We start from the raw sequence: 23,942 nt of genomic DNA, 5'->3' as shown, positions 1-23,942 counted from the left end.
GGCACCTAACCCCTTTCCCACCTGAGCCCCATTTTGGGCACCCGACCCCCACTGGGGTACCTGACTGCCCATCCTGGCCACCTGCAATCCATCCTGTGTACCTGAGTCCCACTGGGGCAACTGACCCCCATCCTGGGCACCTGACCTCCTTTCCCACCTGAGCCCCATCCCGGGCACCTGCACCCCATTGGGGTGCCTCAATCCCCATCCTGGCCATCTGAGATCCATACTGGGCACCTGAGTCCCATCGGGGTACCTCAGTCCCCATCCCTGGTGAGGGGCTTGATGAGTTCCTCTGTGGGCCTTGTTTCTAGGCGGAGTCCAGCTCTGGCCTGCTCCCCCCCAGCACCCCCGCCCGCCCCCTGTCATTGTGGTCCTGGAGAGTGGGAGAGGTGGGGCTGGCCTGTGGCTGCCCACAGCCTGAGGTCTCCCCGGGCCGCTGGCTGGAGGCACCGAGGCTGTGTCGTTAGGAGGAGCTGCCACCAGGTGGCAGCCTTGTGCTGCCCGGCCTCTACCATGCTGGCCTGTGGTCCCGGGCTGGCCTGAGGCAAACCGTTGTACAGGTGGGGAAGTACCTCGAAGTCGGGGGCCTGTTTCGCACACCTTCTCAACCCCACCTTGTTGCCATGTCCACCATGGGATGGTCCCAGCCTGCTGCCCACTCAAGACCCATCAGCCTCTGGGGCCCGTCTACCTTGCAGTCCTGTTGATCCTCCTGGCCCAGCCTGAGCCTGACTTCCTGCAGAAGAGCTGTCATGGTCAGCTGGCCACCCCTCTCTCCAGCCGGGGTCCTCCGCATTGGCCCCCAGTTGGCTTCCTTGGTCATCTCTGTTGGCAGCCCCCGACCCTGCCCCAAGTCTGCTCACACTTCCTCTAGCCCCTCTGGTGCCCAGCTGCTGCCTCCAGGAAGTCCTAACTGCCCCCGCCACCCCCATTCTTCGGGAGGGTCCTGTACGGAGTGGCGAGCCGGTCCCCAGCAGCCAGGGAGGGTTGAGGAAGTGAGGCCAGAGTCCCTGGGAGGCCCTGAGATGTCACGCCCCCTGACCCCCGGGCTCTGGCCACTCTTTCTCCCCCATCTGTTCTCCCTGTGGGTCTCTCTCCACGCATCTCTGTCTTTTTGTCTCTGTGTCTCTGTCTTTGAGCCTCTGCTTGTCTCCCTGTTGGTGTCTCCATCTGCACTGTCTCTCACTCAGCCTCCCTGGGTTTCTGTCTGTCCCTCGCTGTCACTCCGTCTCTCTCCGTGTCTGATCCGCTGGGACACGCTTTTAACAGGCGCTCAGACACCGTCCACGGCCCGCCCCCAGCCCCCACCCCCCACCCCGTGATCTGCGCCCCTTTCCCACAGCTCTGAGCGATTTCTCGAGCTTCAAAAGGCACATTAATTACTCTAATGAGGTCAGGAGAGACCCCGCGCTCTGCCATCCGGAGCCGGGAACACACCGCGTGCCCCCGCAGCCCCGCGCCTCCTGCCCGCCCCCCTCGGGTGGGGGGGAGCCCCGCCCGCTTCCCGGGCCCCTGCGCCTGTCAGCGCCGTCCGCGCGCGCACCGCGCCCCCGGCGTTAGTGCCGAGTAATTGGCAGCCCCCGCCAAGGTTAATGCACTATTAGCGGGAAGTTCTCTGCGGCTAAGAGCCGGGAGAGGGGCCTGTCAGCGCGAGATGAAAGGCCCCTGGGCCCGGGTGGCTGGAGGGCCGCGTGTGCGTGTGCCTGCCGGCTCGGGAGGCGTTCCAGCACCTTCCCCGCACTCACACACGGGCACAGGCATGACACGGCTGCGAGGACAGGCGACACGGCCGCCAGGCGTGCGGGACGGACACAGGGCACAAGCCCACACGCGCGCACACACGGGTGTCGCCCGCAGCGGGTCCCAAGCCCGCGCCGGGTGAGGGTGCGCAGACCCACAGCCCGGCGCCCTCGAGGCCCCTCCCACCACCTCCGTCCCCCAGCCCCCACCCTGGGAGTGCCCACTGGACACGCAGCAAAGCAGCCCCCTCGGCCCGGGGGCCACGTTGGGGTCTCTGGCTCCCGGGAGGCTCGCTGTGAGGCTAGACGGCCCCGCCCCCAACCTCGGTTCTCCGTCTGGGGACTGGGGCCGGGAGGGGGCGGGGAAGCTGGTCAAGGCCAGGCGTCTTCCCTGTAGGTGGGAGCCCTTCTGCTGGTTCTGACGTGGTCTCCCTCGGACGTGGCCCCCGCTCCCCTGGGGTCAGCAGGCGAGGGAGCTGTGCCCTCCCTGGGGTTCCCAGGACCCCTCCCCTGATCCCCCATCCTACCCGGGGGCTCAGCCCCGCCTCCCCCATCTCCTCTCTGCGCTGAGCCGCCACCTCCCTTCTCTACGCAGGCCTTGAGGTCCTGGTCCCGGACAAGAGTGGCGGTCCAGGTGGCCACCCAGGCACGGCTCCACCCAGAGCCGTGCCACCCAGTATGGTGACCGTGACTAGCTATTTATATCCACGTTAATTAAACGTAGGTGAAGTCTAAAGTCCTGTTCCTCATCGTACTGACCACATTTCATGTGCCCAGTAGCCATGTGGAACTGCTGGTGGTGCCTGTGTTGGACTTGTCCATCCTTGTGGGTAGTTCTTTTGGACAGTGGTGGTCTAGCCCCCAGACTGTCAGGTGGCCACTGGGAGGAGGGGGTCTGTGTCCAGGGCCCTGGGGCTGGGAGGGGGAGGAGGGAGGAGGGTGGAGAGGAGGGAGGGGAGGGGGGAGGAGGAGGAGGAGGGGGAGGGGGAGGGGGAGGGGGTAATAGCTGGGATGACGCCTGCTTGGTCCGGCGCTGGCCTGGCTGTGGAGCTTGCAGGAATCTGAGGTCCGGGCTGAGGTTTCAAGGGCCTGACTGGTCACTGGACATGAGGGTGGGAATTTTAATTTACCAGCAAGAGAAAGGGACCCGTTGGTTTGTTTATGCTCAGTCACAGCCTGGAGAACTCTTCTTGAGGCCCGCTCTGACCTGGTTCAGTGAAGCCCCAGACCCGCCAAGACCCCCTGCCCTCCCCGGCGACCCCTTCCCGCCTCTTGAAAAGCGCTCGAGCCGGAGCGGGCGGCGGACTGGGTCCAATATTTTCTGTAATGAGAAATTTTTGCCCGCATATTTTTAGCTTTCTTCAAGGCGCTGTGGCCTTTGAAGGTTGAGGGGGCGCTGGTCGCTGATGCCAAGCCCTGGGAATTCACCCTGTGGGCTGGGGCGACAGGTAATGGGTGGTGGGCCCTGGGCCGGGGGTCAGTGGGCAGAGGGTGATGGGTGGTGTGTGATGTGTTGGGGCTCGTGGGCGGCGGGTGACCAATGGTGGGTCAGGAGCCAGTGGGGGTGGGCAGGGGACAGTGGGTAGGGGGTGATCGGTCAGGGTTGGTGGGCGGTGGGCAGTGGGTGCTGGAGCAGGGGTGCTGGGCACAGACTAGGGGCAGGTCTGGGCCTGGCTCGGACAAGACCCTCCCTGAGTCTGAGGTGGACCTTCGAGCCCAGGAGTGCAGACTGCAGTGGACGGGGACAGACCCCATCAAAAACCCTGCCCTGGGTCTGGGCCTGGGGCTGACAGTCAACCCTGAGTGACCCCTGACCCTGATTGAGCCTTGAACCTAAGACTGACCACGGTCCCCAAAGTGAGCCTGACCACTGACCCTTGATTCCAGCAGAAGCTTACTCCAGAATGACCCCTGACCTTAGCTGACCCCCCCTGCCGGTAGAGCCTGGAGGCTGGGATGGCCACCCACTCTGGGAGGCCGACAGAGCCTCTTGGGGGCCCACAGCGGGACCCACCGGGCAGGGGTCCGCAAGGGCAGATGGGCAGCTGTTCCCGCGCCCCCGTCCCCGCCTTACCCGGGGCCGGACCGTGGAGCAGCCCTGCCCTCCCCTCCCCTCCCCGGGGGCCCCTCCTCCGGGAGCGCGGCGGGCGCAGGGAGGTTGAATGGGGGACGTGCGCCTTTGTTCCTGTCCCTGCTCGGGCTCTGACCTTGAGAGAGAGACAAGAACAGAAGGAAAACGGAGCTTCTGCTCAAATCCGCTCAGCGGCAGCGGCTCTCGCCTCGGTGGTCCCTGCATGCAAATGAGCCGACCCATCCGGGCCTTTGCCGGATGTCCCCTCACCTGCTGTGCCCTTCTGTCTCCCACACCCCTGCAACCCTGCGGGTCCAAGTCCTGCTGGGTGTGACAGAAGAGACCCTCGCCCATCCATGAAGTCCCATGCCATGGAGGGTGCTCTCATCCCAGGGCAGAGAGAGCTTCTGGGTGGACCCCTTTGCCGGCCAGGCCTGGCACCCCTGGGCTCGCAGCCCCTCTTCCTGGGCTCAGGCCCCACGCCTTCCAGAGTGGTGGCCCCATCACTTCCCAAAGAGCCAGACCAGCCAGCCCGGGCCGAGCCTGGCCTGTGTGGCTGGAGCCCCAGGCCCTCACTCCAGTGGTGTCCAGATGGTCTGTTTGGGGCCTTGCCAGGTGACCCTGGGCCAGTTCTGGTCCTCTCTCGGCCTCCCGGGCCTGCCCCACCCACCACCTGGGGGCAGGTTCCCACCCTCCTCTGTGGAGCCACCTCAGCCAGCCCTGGGACTTCAAACTTGGGCACCTGCAGTCAATGGACAAGACCCAGAAGCCAGAACACCCCAAACAGATGGGCAGAGTTCCCTGGAGGGCAGAGAACAGAGAACCTTGTGGGCGGGGTGTGGGGGGTAGCTGAAGTACAGGGAGGACGACAGGCCTTGAAGGAGGAACCAGAATTTTACAGGAAGAGAGGGGAAGGCCTCCCAGGCACGGTGCAGCCCAAGCAAAGAGGGGTAAGTGCCGGGAGGAGAGCAGGAAGCTCAGGGCACATGTGGAACATGGCCACAGCATATCGGAAATGTGTAGCTGGGGCGGGTGCATTTACCATCCCCGCCTGGCTGGGGCAAAGCTTAGTTTGCCGGTCTCTGGCCTCTCAAGGTTCTTGCGAGGAGTTTCGATAATCCCTCACATGGGGACCTTCCAGCTCTTGGCTCCCAGACCCTGCACCAGGCCTGGGAGAGTGAAACAAAGCCAGAGAGGTGGAATCTGGCTGGGCACCTCTGGCACTTTCCTGCCAGCACTTGGTGACAGCGTACCTCCACAAACTCAGAGCCTGGTGAGGGAGACTATGACATGAATAAGGACAGAAATGAAGGACAGTCTCCCAGTTCCACAGTCAGCAATTTGCCCCCTTCCTCCGGGAGTGGTCACTGAGTGCCCCGAACCCATCAGGCACTCTAGCCCCTTGCTGAAGCTGCACCCTCCGCCTGACGCCCTTCCTATCTTCCGCCCCGGTCAGACTCCCCGTGCTCCCACCCGCGTTGGCCTGGACCCAACTCCGGGTTGCTGGGAGTATTGGGCACCTACTGTGCTTAGCACCCTTAGGGGCTGAGGTCAGGATTCCTATTTTGTTTCCTAGATGAACAAACAGACTCAGAGAGGAGAAGTGACTGCCCTGGGGTCCCCCTGGGTGGCAGCAGTGGACACTGGCTTTGGACTTTGGTCAGCCTGACTGTAAAACTCTTCACCAGGCTGGACAGGGTGGTATGGCATTGGCTGGGCCTGGTTTAGGATTTCGGGGTCTGGGTTTGAATGAGGAAGGGGAGATGGGGGTGAGCAATCTCTGTGTCTTCTGCTTCTGGCGCCGGGCCAGGCTCTGGAAACCCGCTTGGTGGCTTGAATGGAGGTGACTGAGAGCAACTCAGCGACCCCAGCCTGTCCCCGTGATGACAGGGGCGGATGCAGGGCCCCTCAGAGTTGGGGTGGCCGGGGAGCTGGGGGGGCAGGACCCCGGGGGTGCAGGCAGCCCGACGGGAGGGACGCGTCCCGGAAAGTCGGGGCGGGGCGGGGGGTGGAGAGGTAGGGGCGCGGCGGGGGCTGGAGCCCCCCGCCCAGCCCCCGCGCGGCTGGGGCACGGCAGGAGGGGGCGCCCGCGGCCCTCCCGGCGCTCGGGCGGGACAAAGGCCGGAGTCCCGGCCCCTCCCCGGCGGTGCGGCGGCGACGGCCCGTGCTCTCAGAGTCCGAGCGGCCGGGCCGGCGCCCCGGCGCCCCGCCCGCCGCCGCCTGACTTCTCCGGCGCCCGAGGTCGCGCGCGCTCAGGCGGGGGCGGCCGGGGATCTCCAAGCGCCGGCGCTCCCTCCTCCCGCCCGCCCCGCGCCCGCCCGCTCGGCGGCGACGGCGGAGGAGGCGGAGACGGCTGGCAGGCGGCGGCCAGGCGAGCGCGGCGGCCGGACCGGGGCCATGGCGCCCGCGCAGCGCCCGCTGCTGCCGCTGCTGCTGCTGCTGCTGCCGCTGCCGCCGCCGCCGCCCTTCGCGCGCGCCGAGGACGCCGCCCGCGCCAACTCGGACCGCTACGCCGTCTACTGGAACCGCAGCAACCCCAGGTGAGCGTGGCCGCGGGCGGGGACCGGGCGCCGGGAGACTCCGGACGCCCCCATCCCAGCCTGGTCTCCCGCCCCGGGCTCGGGGCGGCCCTGCGCGCTGCCCCCGGAGTGGGGGCGCCCGCTTCCCAAGGGCGCCCCCAGGGAGTTCCGGCCCCCAGAGTTTGGGGGACTCACGCTCCGTGTGCATCTACCCCCAGGGCGCCCCGCCGCCTGCAGATTTGGGCGCCCTGCATGCCCCGGCGCGCCGCCGGCCCTGGAGTTTGGGGATCCCCTCTGGCACCCTCAGATGCAGTGCGGCCCTGAGTTCCCTCCCCGGACTTGGGGCACCCCATCTTCTGGCTTCTCCAGGGACCCCCGCTGGCTTTAGAGTTGGTGGGGATTCCCGGGAACCTTGTCACTGAGCCGCGCCCGGAGGTGGGGGACCGTGGCCCCTCGGGGGAGGAGTCCAGGGGTGCGTTCTGCCGGCGGGTCCCCAGATGAACTTGGGGAAGTTAGAATGTCCCTCCCTACGGGCCGGCGTCCACATTCGCTGCAGGGGGTCCCTGGCCCCTGCTTTGCAGGGACAGAGAGACTGAGGCACCAAGGGGGCTGCTGGTCTGTCCCGGGAGTCCTGACCAGGTGGCGTCCTCTCCTGGTCTGGCGCTGGTGGGGAAACTGAGGCACAGAGGGGCCGAGCGGCTGGCTCAAGGTCACGGCCAGGGGAGCAGAGCTGGGGCAGGGACCCAGGTGGCCTTGTGCCCAGCCTGCCACGCCCGGCCGAGTTGCCCCGCCCGCCTGCCTGCAGTCCTCCTCGGTGTCAGGCGCTGAGTGCCATCTGGGGGGCAGCAGAAGCCCTTGTTTGTCGAGTGAGAAAAGTTTGCTGGTGACTGACCACATCCTGGACAGCAGCAGACACTTCGGGCCATCCAGGGTCTGGGAGGCTGGAGCGGGCTGGGGATCCGTGGGAGATGGGGCTTCGGGGTCCTGCTGCTCCCGGTCAGCCCCACGGTCACGGTCACCGTTGTATCGAGGCCAGCCGGGCTGCACGTGGGGGTAGAGGCGCTGGCCTCCCCGCCCCCTGACCCTCTGCTACCAGTCACTTTCTCTCGGTTTTCAAGCACCAGCCGCAGCGCCTTCCACAGCCCGCCGTCCCCTCACTGTCCCCCACCGTTCTCCATCCTCCGCTGGAAAGTTGCATAAAGGGCCATCTTTGAGGCAGGCCTGGGACCAGGGCAGTCAGGGTCCTGGGTGGAGGCAGGGAGCACGCCCAGACACCCCCCTCCGTTGCCTGGCTGTGGGGTTGGGCCCCGGGGCCGAGGGCAGAGACCCCGGGCCTAGGAGGGTTGGCCGGGCCACCATGGAGCTGGTCCCCCGCGCGGCCCGCCCCGCTGGTCACATGTGGGTTTGATTAAGGCTCTTCCTTGCGGCCGAGCAGGGAGCCCAGCGGGCAGCACTTCCCCGGCCCAAGTTTTTGGTTTCAGCTCCGGAATCTCCGTCCCGGCATGGCCTGTCCTTTGTTCTAGCAAACGCCAGACACGCGAGGAGCCTCGAACGGGGACAGAAGGGGGTCGTTGGGGCCGCCTGCTGCCCCACCTGCCACCGGGCCGCAGGCAGGATCTCGGCCGGGAAGGAGGCAGCCCCTGGGGCCGGGCTCCGGCCGGCCGCTCGGCCGCCTCCTATTGCTGACCTGATAGCCCCGCTCCGACCAGCCGCCCGAGGGGACGGCCTTGCTGTCCAGCGCAGACCCTGGCAGTCAGGGCCTTCCTCTCCTACCTCTCCTCCCCCTTCTCTGCCTGGGGCATCCTGGGTGGGAGGTGACCTCCCCGACCTCTTGCGATGGGGTCTGGGACCCTGGGGAGCCCCTTGCCCAAGAAGCCCGGTTGGGTCCAGAATTGGGGCTCCATCCATCGCTGAGGTTCAGGGGCTCTTCCAAAGGGGGCCTTGGAGGCCCGGGGGCCCCTCAGGAGGTTTCGTGTCCAGGGGTGTCTGGACTGGAATCTGCATCCGGTGACAGGGTGTGTGCCAGTCACGGGAGGAGGGGTGCTGTCCGGCCTCGGGGTCCGAGGGCACCCGGAATGGAGATTTCTTGAGGGCACCCAGTCCCGGGGGCAGCTGCCAGGGTCCGGGGGTGCGGGGAGAGGTGTGGAGTCATTGAGCGGGCCCCACGCAGGAGGCAGTCCTGTGGGCAGAGACGGGCCTGTGCGGGGAGAGACAAGGATGGGGTCGAAACAGAGAGATTGGTGGCGGCGGCAGGAGGAGGAGATGGGGAACGCAGGGACGGGGGGGCCGTGCCGGAGACAGGGGCTGTGCCGGGGACAGGGGCCGTGCCGGAGACAGGGGCGCACACAAAAGGCACCGTGGGGACGGGGACGGAGCCAGGGCTGGGCAGGCTCGGGTGGGGGGCGGTCGGGCAGCCAGCGGAGGAGCAGGGGTGGGAGGGGATGAGTGCGCTCAGGTGGGCTCAGTGAGGCCGGCCACCCTCGCCCGGCCGGGCCTGGTACCCGCGCCGAGGTAATGCGTATGTGGCTATGTCTCCCCAGTTGCATTCTCCTGCTGTGCCGTGTATTTCCTGCGCACGTGAGGCTGGCGGACGTTGCCAGGGAGCCCTGCACCCACCTCCGCCGCAGCCAAAGGGTGGAGCCCAGTCCAGCCACCTGGCCCCGGCACCCCGACCAGCCGGCTGCCCAGCCGTCTCTCCGGCCGGCCCCTGCCTGGGCCGGGCACTCCCGGGCTGGCTGCCGGGCGTCTCTGGACCTGTCCGCGGCCCTGGTGGGACTGGGCCGGGGGTCCTGGTCGACTGCTCACGGGCCGAGCGTGGGGCTGCGGGTGCATCTGTGTACATGGGGGACCCGGGGGCACCCAGGAGTCTCTTTGAGCTGCAGGGTGTGTCTGCACGTGTCACTGCGTGTAGCTGCGTGTTCTCGCCCATGATGTTCGGGGGTCCTGGGGCCCTGGGAGGTGCAGAACTGTGTGTGTGGAGCACATGCGTCACCCCGCCACGCAGACGCTCGTGTGCCTACGTGTGCACGGCGACCCTGGCCCTGGACGTTTGCATGCGCCCACGTGAGTGTGCCTGGAGTACACACGTGTGCGGGGTGCATGCATGTTTGCAGCAGTGTGTCTGGGTGTGGAATGTACGTGGTGTCTGAGGTGCGTGTGTGTATCTGTGTGTGCAGATTGGCACCTGGGGAGCAGGGGCATCTGTATGTGGGGTGCATGCATGTCTTTAGAGTATCTGCGTGTGCGGCCCGGCCCTGGCCGTCCCGGGGGCTCCGGCGAGGGGGCAGACACTCCACACCAGTGGGGGCACAGCTTGCCCTCCCTGCCCGCCCGGCCGCTCCTCCTCCGCCCCCTCCTCCAGCCCAGTGGGTTCCTGCTGGGGGGACGTGGCCAGGTCCCATGGGCACCGTGCCACCCTCGGTGCAGAGGGGCCATCGAGGTTCAGAGCTGGCACCGGCAGGACACCCGCCGTCCCCGGGGCCCCCCACCTGGTTGGGGGCCTGTAGCCCGGGTGGACCCAGCGGTGCAGACCCGGGTGGAGGCTCTGATCACCCTCGGGTGTGGGCGGCAGCCACGTTCCCCTCTCAAACGACCGGGTGGGAAGATGGCGACTGGGGCAGCATCTTCCCCATGGGGGGGGATGTCGGGCGCCCCGGTCCCTGCCAGCCTCGTCCAGGCCTCCGGGGAACCGGCTTTGAAGGGGGCGATGCCATATTTTGCCGCATGAGGCTTTTTTGTTTCCTTTGGAAGAGGCTCGACCACCCGGCTTGCAGGGTGGGGTGGGGGGTGGCTTGGAGAGTGAGGATCCATGGGTCTGGGGGGCCGTGGGGGGCCGGGGCTCGGACTCGGGGATCTGGGAAGCCCGGCTGTGCCCTCGGGTGGGCAGCTTGGCTGCTCGGAGCCCCCGCGCCTCCTCCAGGAAGTGGGCCGGTGGGTGTTGTCACTCTGCAGATGGCAGCAGGGCGCAGCGTGGACGGGCGAGGCATGGGCGTGACCCCAGGGAATCAGAGGCCCCCGAGGGGGAGAGGAAACCGATGCAGCTCCTGTGGGCAAGCGGGGGAGCCTTGGGGACCAGGCCCTCACATCTGCAGCAGTCGTGACGTTAGGGGGGGAACCGCAGTGCCGGGGCTGCGGGGTGTTTCTCAGATACCCCCACCCTGCCGGGGGCCTGGGCGCTGAAGCTGGGGTCCACAGGCTTCCTGTCCCCAGCCTTGGTCCCTCCCCGCAGTGGACCTCTCCCCTCCCCAGGCTGCTCAGTTTGCAGAGGAAGGAACCGAGGCTAGGGACCAGCTCAGGACACAGGGCGGTGCGGGGGGCGCCTCCAGCCTGCCTGGGAGCTGGGCCGGGGAAGGGGCGGCCGTCTCTGACCTCGGGACCCCCCAGCAGACGTCCCGTGAGGTTCAGGGGTCCCTCGAGGTCATGGGTGCAAAGGTGGTTTTCCTCGGGACGGCAGGTGCGTGAACGGGGGTCTGGAAGACAGGCTTCTTGCAGGGCCGATGGCTGGTTCTGCAGCTTCCGAGCCGGGCCTGCTGGGGGGGGTCCCACCTCGCAGCAGGTTTTCTCTGGGACACCCCCCTTCCCCTTTCCTCCTCCTCAGGACCCGGCACTCGGCCAGCCTTGCCCCCCTCCGCCAGGTGCTGCTTTGGGGAAATTGTCTCTTTGGAAACGGGTCCAGACGGGGCTTGGCTGCATCCCCCACCTGGTGGGCCATGCGGGGAGAGGGCAGAGCCGCCTCTGTGGCTGTCCCATGGCGGACGCGCAGCGGAAGGCTGGGAACACAGAAGCCAGAGTCCGAGCTCTGCACCGGCCGGCCCTGGGAGGGGGGGGGCCTGTCCCCACACCCCCTCCCACTCAGGGACCCTGGCTTCGAGGGGCTCGTTCCACCACCCGGGCCACGTTGCCCCTCGCCCGCCCCAACCCAGCCATGCACCCCCTAACCTGCCCACCCCATGGGTCGGGCTCCCCCTTAAGCCCCCGTTTCATGGACCCAGAGAAAGTGACTCCTCGGTGGCCATGAGGAAGTCGAGTCCAGTGGGGTGACCCCCTCCAAGAGGCAGCCACGTCTGCGGCTGGCCGAGGAGCATCAGGGACGCCATGCACACCGGGGGGGCAGAGGAGGGCGCGGTGACCGAGGCAGGTGTGCCCCGTGGACCGTGCACCTGGGCCTCCTCCTGCCTCAGACCAAGGCCTGAGGGGTGGGGTGGCCCTGAGGCCCTCCCCCTACCTTTCCTGCCCACCCAGCCCCATTTGTTTACCTCTTGCTTCAGCTCTGGGGCCCGTGCCTCAGTTTACCCATCCACACACAAGGCCATAATCGTCCTTTCTCAGCTGATCCTGCACCACCTTGGGGCCCTAATTTTCTGGGAGGTCCTCCCCACTTCCCACCAGCAGGAGGAAGGCGGCCAGGCCTTGGATGGGGGACATGTCTTCTTGGCCCCTAGAAAAGCTGGGGGAGGACACAGGTCTCAGGAGTCTTGCTGGGGGTGGCAGGCGGGGATGGGCGAGCTCGTCCCACCCTGGGCCTCGGGGCTGTTTTGCCCACTCAGGCCGGCCTGGGCGTACTGTTTGCTGGGATCTTTGTTGGCATGTCTGAGTGCCTTTAGTAGGAGCTGTGCATGGACTCAGACCAGGGAGATAGAGGCAGAGCCACAGGGAGTGAGGGGGACACAGACTCCACTGCCCGCCTTGCCCGTGCCTCAGTTTCCAGTCTGGGAAGGTGGCACAGCACCCCACCCCCATTTTGGGTGAGACTCCTAATTAGTGGCTTTGCTATTAGCATCTAATGACTTGACAGTCGCCCGATTGGAGCTGATTAGCTGCGGGCTGGGTGTTGCTGGGGAAGGGGTGGTGGGTGGGTTGGTGGTGGGTAAGGGTCACCTGGGCTTTGGGGGTGCTGCCTGCAGGGTGGACATTGGCAGGAGGCCGGCAGGGTGAGCAGCTGGGGGTGAAGGTGTGGCGGGGCGGGGGCGGGGAGGTCTGAAAGCCTCGGGAGCCCTCTGTCTGGGAACCATCCCAAGTCAGTCATTAACCCCTTAGTGAGAATTTCGATCTCTATCCGCCGCTCCCGTGGAGCATTTGCATATCAGGCTTCGGCACTAACGGAGGAAATGAAGGCTTTGTCTTGCTCTCACCAGGCTCCGTTTGGGGTTGGGGCCTGCTCCCCTGCATAAGCGTCACCCTGAGCAGGGGCCAGGCGCCAACTTGGAACAGGAATGCCAACGCAGCAAGGCCGTCACTATTTTAGAGCAGGGAAGGGAGAAAAATGGTCCATTTAGGCGGCCAGAGCTCAGGTGTGTGTGTGGGTGTAGGCGTCTCCTGGGGACCCGCCTGTCTGGGGTCCTCACTCCCCCACCTGGGGGGCAGCTTTCTGCTCCCCATGACTCTAGCACCTCAAAGACCTCGAGTCTTTGGCCTTTGTTTGATTAGCAAACATGTATCGAGCACCACTGTATACAGGGCCTGTGCGGGCTACAGGGAAAAGGGCAGAGAAGGAGGCCAACCCCCAGGATCCAAGGAAGGCAGACAATGGGCTGCTTAAAGGTATAAATACGATGATGTCCAAACGAGATGAAAAAAAAAAGTAGGGAAAAACGTAGGGGAAAAGTAGGGAAAAACGTGCCAGGCAGAGGGAACAGCATGTGCAAAGGCCCTGGGGTGGGGGCTTCCCTGGTGGCACAGTGATTAGGAATCCGCCTGCCAATGCAGGGGACCCAGGTTCGAGCCCTGGTCCGGGAAGATCCCACATGCTGTGGAGCAGCTAAGCCCGTGCTCCGCAACTACTGAGCCTGCGCTCTAGAGCCCACGAGCCATAACTACTGAGCCCAGGCACCACAACTACTGAAGCCCGCGCGCGACTAGAGCCCGTGCTCTGCAACTGCAACAAGAGAAGAGAAGCCTGCGCACAGCAACAAAGAGTAGCCCCCCCTCGCCGCAACTAGAGAAAGCCCGCGTGCAGCAACGAAGACCCAACGCAGCCAAAAAAAAAAGGCCCTGGGGTGGGACCAGGAGCAGCCCGGAGGCTGGTGTGCCTGGAGGGGAGTGAGCTGGGGGAGCCAGAGGGCGATGAGGTTGGGGATGGACGGGGGCCACATGTGGCCTCATGGGCCTGGGAGGACTGTGGATTTTGTTCTGTGTTGGGGGAGCCAATGGAGGGCTTTGAGACAGTGGGTCACGGGGTCTGATATACACTCAGAAAAGTGAGCCCTGGATTTTGGGATGCCAGGAGTCTGGCCGCCCTAGTGGGGCCCAGGTGTCCAGCCTCTGAGGCAGCAAAGCAGCTTCGGTCTCTGATGTTCTTCAGAAAGTGAGCTGGGGGGACCTGACGGTGCAGGTGTCACGGGGGGAGGGAGGCAAGCCTGATGGGACAGGCAGGAGGAAAGGGGAGCCCACCTTCTGGAGTCCGTTCTCTCCAGAAAGACCATGCGTGGAGTCACGTTCTCTTTCAGGTTGAGTATACATCCCTCGGCATCGTGCCAGGGCAAGAGGGAACACTGAGGGCCGGAGGCCAGGACCAGGACTCCCCCCACTGCCTGTGGTTCCCCGTCACAGCCTCCCCTGCAGGGCCCACCTGGGTGAGGCTGGGTCCCTGGGCGGCTGCTGGGCCACAGCTGCCATTGATCGGCTGATCAATGGGGCTTTCAGTGGGGCCGGGAAGGAGCGAAAATGACTTTTCAAAAAGCCTGGAGCAGCTTCTGCATCGATCGTGCCCAAGGGGCCGGAGGACGCGGCCGGTCAATGAGACGCCCGTGCCTGGCCAGCCGTGGAGCTGCCTGAGGGACGGGCAGGGTCCCAGCCCGACCCAGGGCCGCCCCGCATGCATCTATGCAGTGCCTGCTGTGTACAGAGCTGGAGTTCTCCCATCAGCCTTGAGGACCATCCCCACGGCACAGAGTTGGAAACTGAGGCTTTGAGAAGAGGAGCTGAGACCCAGCTGGGTTCCAACCTGTGACTGACCCACATTTGAGGTTCCTTGGCCCCCAACTGACCCCCGAGGCCAGACACATTTATTCTGCAAACGCCTTCCCACCTCTGCGAGAGGGGGTGGCCTCCCCGTCCCTGGACGAACCCAGTGGAGCAGGGAAGGGGCTGGAGGTGAATCCACTCCCCCGCTCCCCAACCTGAAATTCTGCGAGCCTTGACCTCAGCCCCAGACGTGAATCATCACGCTGGGTCCCTGCTGACGGAGGGGGAGACTGAGGCACCATGAGCTGGTCCCCTGTCTCCGTCATTCCAGCTCTGGGTTCCCAGGAGCCCTCGCCCCCACCTGGCTCAGTCTCACGGGCGAGGGGGGGCCAGCCGATGCCATCTGATAATCCAGCTGCCCCCTCAGGTGCCAGCTGTGGGGATTAGCGCACCCGGCACGGGGGCCACCTTGCTCCCTCCCATGGGCCGGGGCGGCTGGCACGGCGGGCACGGAGGCAGCGGCGCGGCTGGGATCCTAGCAGCCCTCCCTGCCTCTGACCCGCACTGGGCCTCAGTTTCCCAGCCGATACAGAGAGTGGAGGAGGCTGGGGGAGCCCGCCCCCCAACCCTCTGATGCTCAGGCCTTTTATGTGCTAATAAGCCCCTCTCGGGAGGCCCCCTTGTCCCCCCTCAGTCCAGGCCACGTTTACATGACGGGCCTGGGGCACTGCATCCAGGAGGTCTAGGGGCTCCTGGCGCTGTAGCCCGAGGCGGTGATGGAAGGGGAGCTGCTGGTCCCTCGCTCAGCTGACCTCCATCCTTGACAGATGAGCCTGGGTCAGGAGCCCCCCCCCCCAGAGAAAGGGGTGCAGGCTGCATGACAGTGTGGGGAGACCTCCAGAGCAAAGCCTGGGAGGCAGGGCTTGGGGGTGGAGGTGTCAGGGGTGGGGAAGCTGGTGGGGTGACCAGGAAGTTGAGGGGTGGCTGCCAGATTTTGGAGGCTCTGGAGGAAGAAGGAAGGATGTCACACAGGATGGAAGGGGTGGGGCTGGGGGGCTTGAACCCAGGGCACCCCTGAGTTGGACTGAGCGAGGGAGGGCCTGAGCATCCTTTATGCCAAACCCCGCCCCCTCTGGGGAAACTGAGGCTAGGGGAGGGGCAGAGCTTGCCCCAGAGAGGCTGGGAACACTTGGCCTGTGTCCCACACTGCCCTCGGCCTTCTTTTTTTTTTCTTTTTTTACATCTTTATTGGAGTATAATTGCTTTACAATGGTGTGTTAGTTTCTGCTTTATAACAAAGTGAATCAGCTATACGTATACATATACCCCCATATCCCCTCCCTCTTGCGTCTCCCTCCCACCCTCCCTATCGCACCCCTCTAGGTGGTCACAAAGCACCCAGCTGATCTCCCTGTGCTATGCGGCCTCTTCCCACTAGCTATCTATTTTACATTTGGTAGTGTATATAAGTCCATGCCACTCTCTCACTTTGTCCCAGCTTACCCTTCCCCCTCCCCGTGTCCTCAAGTCCATTCTCTGTGTCCGCGTTTTTATTCCTGTCCTGGCCCTAGGTTCTTCAGAACCATTTTATTTTTTTTTAGATTCCATATGTATGTGTTAGCATACGGTATTTATTTTTCTCTTTCTGACTTATTTCACTCTGTATGACAGACTCTAGGTCCATCCACCTCACTACAGATAACTCAATTTCATTTTTTTTTATGGCTGAGTAATACTGAAACCTCTCTAGTAACGAACTATAGAAATGATCCCTGAAAGTATAGTCTTGCCCTTGGCCTTCTTGGCAGGCAAATCTGCAAAAGGAAAGCTGAGGAGGCTGCATCTGGGGATGGCGTGGGGGGCTGCCTGGAGGAGGGGGCATCGAAGTCAAGCAGTAAGGTTTTTGGAGAGGGACTTCCTGGTGGGGTGGGGGACATCTTGTGCCAGGCCTGTTGCGGCTGAGGGGCCCAGATGTGGATTCTGCAGGGGGTGGAGAGACTGGGGGGCTCCGAGTCACGTGGCGCCTGCTCGTTTGCACGTGGTTATCTAGAATGCCTGGCGGCAGCCCCTCTTCCCCAGCGCCCACCTCGTGGGCTCAGCGCTAGTCCCAGTGTCAAGGAGCCTGCTGTGGCCTTGGTGGGGAGGGTTGTGCCAGGCAGGGGGCCGTGGGCTCGGACCCTGGCACCTGTCTGTGGGTAGGGTGCCCGCCCATCGGTCCCCTAACCCCTCCCCCTTCCCCATCTCTGACCTACCCCTTTCTACCTGCACTGACCCGTCTCCACCCGCCTTCGTGCTTCCTGTCCCCTACCCCGTCCCCTCCCACGCGCTGACCGCTGACCCCTCTCCATTTACCCCATCCCTGACCCTCCCCTTCTCCCTTGCACTGATCCGTCATCCCCATCTCGGGCCCCGCCCCTCCCCCCGCGCTGACCGCCGGCCCCGCCCCCAGGTTCCACGCGGGCTCGGCGGACGACGGCGGCGGCTACACGGTGGAGGTGAGCATCAACGACTACCTGGACATCTACTGCCCGCACTACGGGGCGCCACTGCCGCCGGCCGAGCGCATGGAGCACTACGTGCTGTACATGGTCAACGGCGAGGGCCACGCCTCCTGCGACCACCGGCAGCGCGGCTTCAAGCGCTGGGAGTGTAACCGGCCCGCGGCGCCCGGGGGGCCGCTCAAGTTCTCGGAGAAGTTCCAGCTCTTCACGCCCTTCTCGCTGGGCTTCGAGTTCCGCCCGGGCCATGAGTACTACTACATCTGTGAGTGGAGGCGGGCCAGGGGCGCGGGGGGGGGGGGGGGCCCTCCTCCGCGCTGGCCTCCGTCTCCGGGCGGGTGCTCCGGTGGTCTCGCCATCCTACCCGCAAGCCCCGCTGTGACCTCGGCCTCTGGATAAGCCTCTGGGCCTCTGGACTGGGACCATGTGGTCAGCCTGTCCCACACTGAGACCGGGGGTGCCGTCCCCCCATTGCACTGAGGCGGGAAACTGAGGCCTGCGAAATCTTGAGGGAGGGGGTGAGGGCGACCAACCCTGGACCCGGCAGGGGTCTCCCGGGCCCACCTCCCAGCGGCCCACCCGCGCCCAGATTCCCCGAGGAGCGTGGGACTTTTCCCTGTCAGCTGGTGGCAGCCTTGGGACACTGGGCATGCGTGCCCCGCTGTGAGCCTTGCGGGGGGGCCGGGTAGGCTGCCCCCACCTGTCCTGGGCATCAGGGGTTCCCAAGGGGCCCCTTTTTCCTTCCCATCAAGTGCCAAGGGCAGGGTCTGGGGAGGCGGCAGAGTCGGGCCTGGGTTCAAGTTCCTGTTCAGTGGGGCCTTGGCAGACCGTAGTCTGAGAACCTAAACCAGGAATACTGGGGTCCAGGCATCGCCCCTGCCGAGAGGGGGTATCAGGGAGCCCACCTTGGCATCGGACTGATGCCTCTCCCGAGGCGGTGAGACCTCAACGGATTGTGGAGTCCCGTTTCTCAGCGTCCTGGGGGCTGATGGGGAGCAGGTGGGAGGGGGGGTCTGCCCCCGGGGCTTCGGAGAGGGAATCAGCGCCTCGCCACCCTGGTTCCTGCTGAGTCAAATTAAACTCTACAAGGCTCCCATTTCCTCCTTTCTCTGCTCTGTTTGGAATTTTTCTTTTTAATTCAGGGAAGAAGGGGGTGGGGGAGGGGAAGAAGGTGCTTAAATTAAGTCTCCATAATATAAGAAAAATTACATTTTTCTTTCCGAGACGGGAGTTTCATAAAGATAATTATTGTAATTATTCGTCCTATCTCTGTGATGAATGTTACTTTTATTTCGTGCTTTTTATCTTCATCTCCCAGCACGAGGGGCTTCTGGGGGGCGGGCAGAGGTGATGGCCACAGAGAGGACCGGCCGAGAGCACAGGCGGGGGCAGGCCCAGCTGCAGCCGTGTGGGTGCCCGTGCCTGTTCACGTGTGTGAGCCCCACCCCCCGCAGGGCCTCAGGCCTCCCTCCCTGCCCCTGTCCTGGTCCCCGAGCTCCTCCCTCCTGACTCATGGCTGATGCTCTGGTACCTCCCCCGCCCGCCAAGTGGGCCAAGAAGCTGGGAGCCCTATGGTGGAATTTTAGGTGTGAGGACCCAATGCACTTCGGCCTGCACGTGACTCGGCGGTGTGGGTCGCTCTCCAGGTGAGGCCGGAAGCTGCCTCCTTCCCAGGGGTAACTGGGTTCCCGGCGTCACCCAGATGGAAAGAATGATTTCCAAAGCACCTCCCATGGGCCAGATGAGGTCCAGATAGGGGGTGACTTGCCGACAGGCACCCTGAGAGCAGGGATTTGATCCCTGGTCAATCATTTGGTTACACTGATTTTTTTTTTTTGCTGTTTGATTTTTGTTTTGTTTTGTTTTTGGCCGTGCTGCATGGCATGCGGGATCTTAGTTCCCCGACCAAGGATGGAAGCCGTGCCCCTGGCAGTGAAAGCTAACCACTGGACCGCCAGGGAATTCCCTTTTTTTGCTGATTGGAAACACACCTATTTTTATTCATCACCTTTGAACTTTGCCCTGTGATGCCCTGGGGTGAGATGGAGCCCTGGGGTGACATAGACACCTCACCTAACCCCCGTCTCTGGGGTTAGGATTCAGCAAACTGAGAGGTAGGGGGAGAGCGCAAGAGGACTTCTGGGAAATCATGGGCATTGTGTCTGGGGCTTTGATGTATGATGAGGAGTTTTATGGGTGGATTCCCCAACCTGGGGTCAGGGTTGGGTTACCGGCATAAGGAAGGGGATACAGCCTCAAGAGGTCTCAGGCACCAAGAGCCTCCTGCCCTACTAACCCCCAACCCCTTTCTTCCAGCTGCCACGCCCCCCAATGCTGTGGACCGACCCTGCCTGCGGCTGAAGGTTTACGTGCGACCGACCAGTAAGTTATCAGTGGGGGTTCATGTAGGCTCCTCAACTCACAGAACCCAGTGAGTCGTCAGCGGAGTTAGGAGGCGGTCATGGCATAGCCTGGGGAGTCCCACAACCTCAGCGATGGCTGGGACAGGCCCTGCCTGAGCCTCTGTTTTTCCATCTGCAAATGGGGCCATTTCAGACCTTCAAGAATGAGGGTTGAAGTCCATGGCTGGGCTTCATTGAGGCCGAAGCCCCCTTCACCCAGTGAGCGGGTATCACGGAAGTTCTCTGAGATGGACCAACGGGTCTGTGTTCTGAGCTCCTGAAACATGGGGAAGGGGGATCCTGCAGCCTCGCCACTTCACCCGGCGCCTGCTGATTGCCATGCTCTGCATTGGAGGCACAGCCTCAGCCGAGGTGGACAGAAATCTCTGTGCCCTTGGAGGAGCAGCGAAATGGAGATTTTTTTTTTTTTTTTTTTTTTGGCTGCGCAGCGCATATGGGATCTTAGCTCTCTGACCAAGGGTGGAACCCGTGCCCCCTGCATTGGGAGCGCAGAGTCTTAACCACTGGACCGCCAGGGAAGTCCCGTAATGGAGATGTTTAACAATGTCAGGTCGTGGTGAGGTCTAGGAAGCAGGGTGGGGGGTGGGAGGCCTGCCACTGACCCCCCTGTCTCCCTGTCTACCCAGACGAGAGCCTGTATGAGGCCCCCGAGCCCATCTTCACCAGCAATAACTCATGCAGCGGCCTGCGCAGCTGCCAGCTCTTCCTCAGCACCGTCCCCGTGCTGTGGACCCTCCTGGGCTCCTAGTCCCCAGTGGGACGTTGGCCCTGCCCTGATGGCCCGCCTCCGAGACCAAATAGAGACTCCGCTTCTCCCACGACTGGTGCTGCTTCGCCGGGCAGGGGGCCGTCCACCCGCCCCAGGGCTGAAGGGGGGTGAGGGCAGCCGAGGTCCCCCAACCCTGTGCCAGAGGGGCCGGGTGTCTGCTCAGCTCCTGGCCATGCTGTCTTGTCCGGGGGACCTGCTGAACCCTGGGATCTCTTGGTGATGTTGGTTTTTGTTTTTGTTTTTTAAGTGTGTTTTTCATGGTTGCATCAGAAAGACTTGAGTTTTTAATTTAATTTATTCCTTGCTGTCGCCTGTGACTTTGGGAAGGAAACAGAATGGACAGACAGACGGGGCAGGGGTCCCTGGCCCCCTTGAGGGGAGGGGGATTGGGGCACCCCTGGCCTGGTCACTCCATTTGTTGGGTCCTGGGTGGAGGCAACCATGGAGTGGAACCCCAGGTGCCACGGGACAGGCTGGCCTGAGGCAGAAGGGGCGGGTGGTGAGTCCCCCCGATTCTGGTCCGGGGCCCTCAGACCCTTGTCCTGCCAGCTCTACCCTCCTCCCTCCTGGTGATTGTCTCCTAGAGCAGAAAACCACGGGGTTTCACCAGCGGCCACCAGGGAGCCCCGGCCCCCTCGAAATCATAGCATCACAACGTCTTAGAGATGATGTAGGCCCCACCTGTCTGCCCAGCCTCACACAGTTGTCCCCGAGGCCGAGAAGACGTTATATTTCTGTAAATAGAGCCAGCAAGTATATACTGTGATTTATTTTTACTGTATTCCTGAGGATGGACTGGAATGTTTCTTTTTCTCTCACCCCTTCATGGGGGGGGGCTTTTATTTTGATGGGGGGGTTGGGGTAGACTTTTTAGCGTAGAAGCCGCACTTCACGATAAGCTCCTTTGTCTGTCAGACCCCCTTCCCTCTACTGTATGACTAATAATGTTTGTAAGAAAAGGGAAAACAGGACAAAACAAAATGGGGGGGAGGGGAACATCACCACCAAAAAAGAGAAACCCCCTCCCAAAAACACTCTAATGAAGTAAACAGTGCATTTATACAGATTTCATATTTCTACCCGCCTTTCCTGATCTGTGTTTTATATATATTATATATAAATATATATGGTGCGCGGCCGCCGGGAGATGGCTCGGGCACGCCAGTGGGGGGCTTTTGTAGGGGTCATGGGCGGGCGGCATTGCCACGCCTGGAGCTGGCGACGGGCCCCCCCCCCAACCCCGTCACAATCAACTTTGGATTCTGTATTTTTTTATAATAAAATGAGCATAAGCATCCAGGCTGTGTGTCTGTGTTGGGGCCGCAGGTCGGGTCTGGAACCTGCTGGGGAGGGGTGTCTTTAAGGAATGTCTGGAGACCCCGGGGCCGGTTGTGATCCTTTGGTTTTGTGTATCGTTTGGGTGCCTGGCCCCGAACTGAGCATCTTATGGGGTGCTGTGCCCTTCATACCACCCCTAGGAGAGGGGAACAAGCCCCTCTCCCCTGGGGCAGCTGGGAGGATGGAGGGAAGAGACGGAGCTGGCTTTGAATACACAGCAGGGGCTTGTTAAGTGTCTGTCACTCGATGCACCTGAGCAGGTGGGAATCCCTGGACCCCAGGGCCAGTCAAGGCCTCCTGTACCCTTGTCCTCACTTGGGGGCGGTCCTTGGGTTCTATGACAGGTCTTTTAGGATCCAACCAAATTCGGTGCCATCTTGGTCGCCAAGCTCTGCGGAGGGGTGACTCAGTTTCTCCAACTGCTCCAGGCAAGGGTGGGGGTTTGCCATCTTGAATTCCCTCCTGGCTTTCCGAAAGACATGTGTCAGAGGCTTCTGGGGTCCCGGGGGCCTTCACCCCAGCCTGTCCCCGGAGAGGCACAGAACAGGGCGGAGAGACTGGGGACTCGGGGCTGCTCCTTGCCTCAGTGTCACCCGCAGGGACTGCGGCGTCCTGGGCACAATTAGCCAAGAGGGAAGGCTCTCAGCTAATTAATTCGGCCGTGCTGGGTCCAGCGACGGGGGCTGCCTCTTAATGAGGCCAGGAAGCGGCACAAAGACCCCTGTGTGCGCCCCGCCTGCCCTGCCCAGCAGCAGTGGGACGGAGGGTGGCCACTGCCAAGCACCACGGAGGGAGAGCCGAGGGATCCCCCCCGCTCTGTGGAGAGGACCCCGAGGCCCAGAGAGGGAGGAGGCCCCCCTGTGTCCACCCCCCTGAGAGCCCTCGCTCGAACACCCCAACTCGGCCACGGGGACAGAGGAAACTGGAGGGCAAGGATTAAATGCAGGGGTCGTGGGGCAGAATCGTAGCAGCTAACTTTGACTTTTGTTATTTAAAAAAAAGTTGTTGAGATATAGTTCACATACCACACAATCCATCCGTTTAAAGTACGATTCCACAATTTTTATCCATTCACAGGGTTGTGCAACCATCACCACTATCTAATTCCAGAACATTCTATCACCCCAAAAAGAAGCCCCATCCCCCTCCCCAGCCCCTGACAACCAGGAACCCACTCTCTGTACCTGTGGATCTGCCTGTTCTGGACGTCTCTCATCAATGGAATCACACACTGCGTGCCCTTCTGTGTCTGGCTTCTCTCACTGAGCATCGTGTTCTCAAGGTCCATCCACGTTGTAGCGAGTGTCAGGGCTTCTGTCCTTTTCATGGCTGAGTGATGTTCCAGTGGGTGGAGGGATGACTTTCTGTCCATTCACTAGTTTGTGGACATTTGGGTTGTTTCCTTTTAGCTATTCTGAGGACTTTTGAGACAAAATTTTAACACAAAAAGGTGACCTTGGATGGGTAAGTATAAAAATAGCTCTATTCCCACCTCGGGGCCTTTGCACGTGCTGTTCCCCCTGTCTGGTGTGCCCTTTCTGCAGACCACTGCTTGACTCTCTCCCCCAGCCCCTTCATAAGGGGTACATGTCCCCTCTAGACCTCTCTGGCCAAGTGGCTCTCACCCCATCCCCCTGCTGTCAAATCTCTGATTCTTTTCTTCTTTTTTTTTAAACAATAATGTGTATTTATTTACCAGGCATTATTTACAACTAATTTACCACATGTATCTTTTTTTTTTATTAGATCTTTATTGGAGTATAATTGCTTCACAATACTATGTTAGTTTCTGTTGTACAACAAAGCAAATCCGCCATATGCGTACACATGTCCCCACAGCCCCTCCCTCTGGAGCCTCCCTCCCACCCTCCCTATCCCACCCCTCTAGGCGGTCACAAAGCACCGAGCTGATCTCCCTGTGCTATGTGTCTGCTTCCCACCAGCCAAGTATTTTACATTCGGTAGTGTATATACATCGATGCTTCTCTCACTTCGCCCCAGCTTCCCCCCACCCCGTGTCCTCAAGTCCATTCTCTACGTCTGCATCTTTATTCCTGTCCTGCCTCTAGGTTCATCAGTACCATTTTTTTTTTTTTTTTAGATTCCATATATATGTGTTAGCATACGGTATTTGTTTTTCTCTTTCTGACTTACTTCACTCTGTATGACAGACTCTAGGTCCAGCCACCTCACTACAAATAACTCCATTTCGTTTCTTTTTATGGCTGAGTAATATTCCATTGTATATATGTGGCACATCTTCTTCATCCATTCATCTGTCGATGGACATTTAGGTTGGTTCCACGTCCTGGCTATTGTAAATAGTGCTGCAATGAACATTATGGTACACATCAAAAACAGTGGTTAGATGCCACGAAGTAGGTGGCAATGCCTTAACCGTATGCGTGTTGTCAGGCCCGAGGGCCTCTTTCATCCTGGTCGAGGGGAGTGCTAACCTTCTCTCCTTTCATACAACACAAATCTCTGATTCTTTACTTGTCCGTCTTCCCCACCGGCTGGGAGTCCCCAGAGGGTGGGGGGGGACGGGCCCACAGTCAGGAGTCTCCCCTGGGACTTGTCATCTGCCACATGCACAGACACGCACGCACACACGTGTGTGGAGGAACCCCATGGCCGCGCCCACCTGTGCGCACCCTTGTACCGACGGATGCTTGCGTTT

General features: G+C 62.3%; 1 protein-coding gene, 1 non-coding gene and 1 pseudogene across 2 annotated transcripts; 1 reads left to right on the top strand and 2 right to left on the bottom strand.

The window, feature by feature from the left end:
• Positions 1-6,187: 6,187 nt before the first annotated feature.
• Positions 6,188-21,221, top strand: EFNA2 (ephrin A2). The gene is made up of 4 exons (XM_036847892.1): positions 6,188-6,353; positions 16,684-16,997; positions 19,049-19,114; positions 19,782-21,221. Exons 1-4 carry the CDS (start codon positions 6,211-6,213, stop codon positions 19,901-19,903), a joined length of 645 nt encoding a protein of 214 aa, XP_036703787.1. The 5' UTR covers positions 6,188-6,210; the 3' UTR covers positions 19,904-21,221.
• Positions 15,894-16,022, bottom strand: LOC118893745 (annotated as a pseudogene).
• Positions 21,222-23,614: 2,393 nt separating the features above from the next.
• On the bottom strand, positions 23,615-23,740 carry LOC118893733. Its single transcript, XR_005019581.1, has one exon. It is a non-coding gene; the product is annotated as a U6atac minor spliceosomal RNA (small nuclear RNA).
• Between the last annotated feature and the right edge of the window lie 202 nt (positions 23,741-23,942).

This window comes from Balaenoptera musculus, chromosome 3 (assembly GCF_009873245.2).
Source record: "Balaenoptera musculus isolate JJ_BM4_2016_0621 chromosome 3, mBalMus1.pri.v3, whole genome shotgun sequence".
In the NCBI taxonomy this organism is placed as follows: Eukaryota; Metazoa; Chordata; class Mammalia; order Artiodactyla; family Balaenopteridae; genus Balaenoptera; species Balaenoptera musculus.
This window is presented reverse-complemented; position numbering and strand designations above follow the sequence as displayed.

What these genes read in the sequence shown, in the direction of transcription:
- EFNA2 (XM_036847892.1), top strand. Translation starts at nt 6,211, where the DNA reads ATGGCGCCCGCGCAGCGCCCGCTGCTGCCGCTGCTGCTGCTGCTGCTG. An exon ending in CCATGAGTACTACTACATCT is followed by an intron (nt 16,998 to 19,048) that starts GTGAGTGGAGGC and finishes CCTTTCTTCCAG; the next exon opens with CTGCCACGCCCCCCAATGCT. An exon ending in GGTTTACGTGCGACCGACCA is followed by an intron (nt 19,115 to 19,781) that starts GTAAGTTATCAG and finishes CTGTCTACCCAG; the next exon opens with ACGAGAGCCTGTATGAGGCC.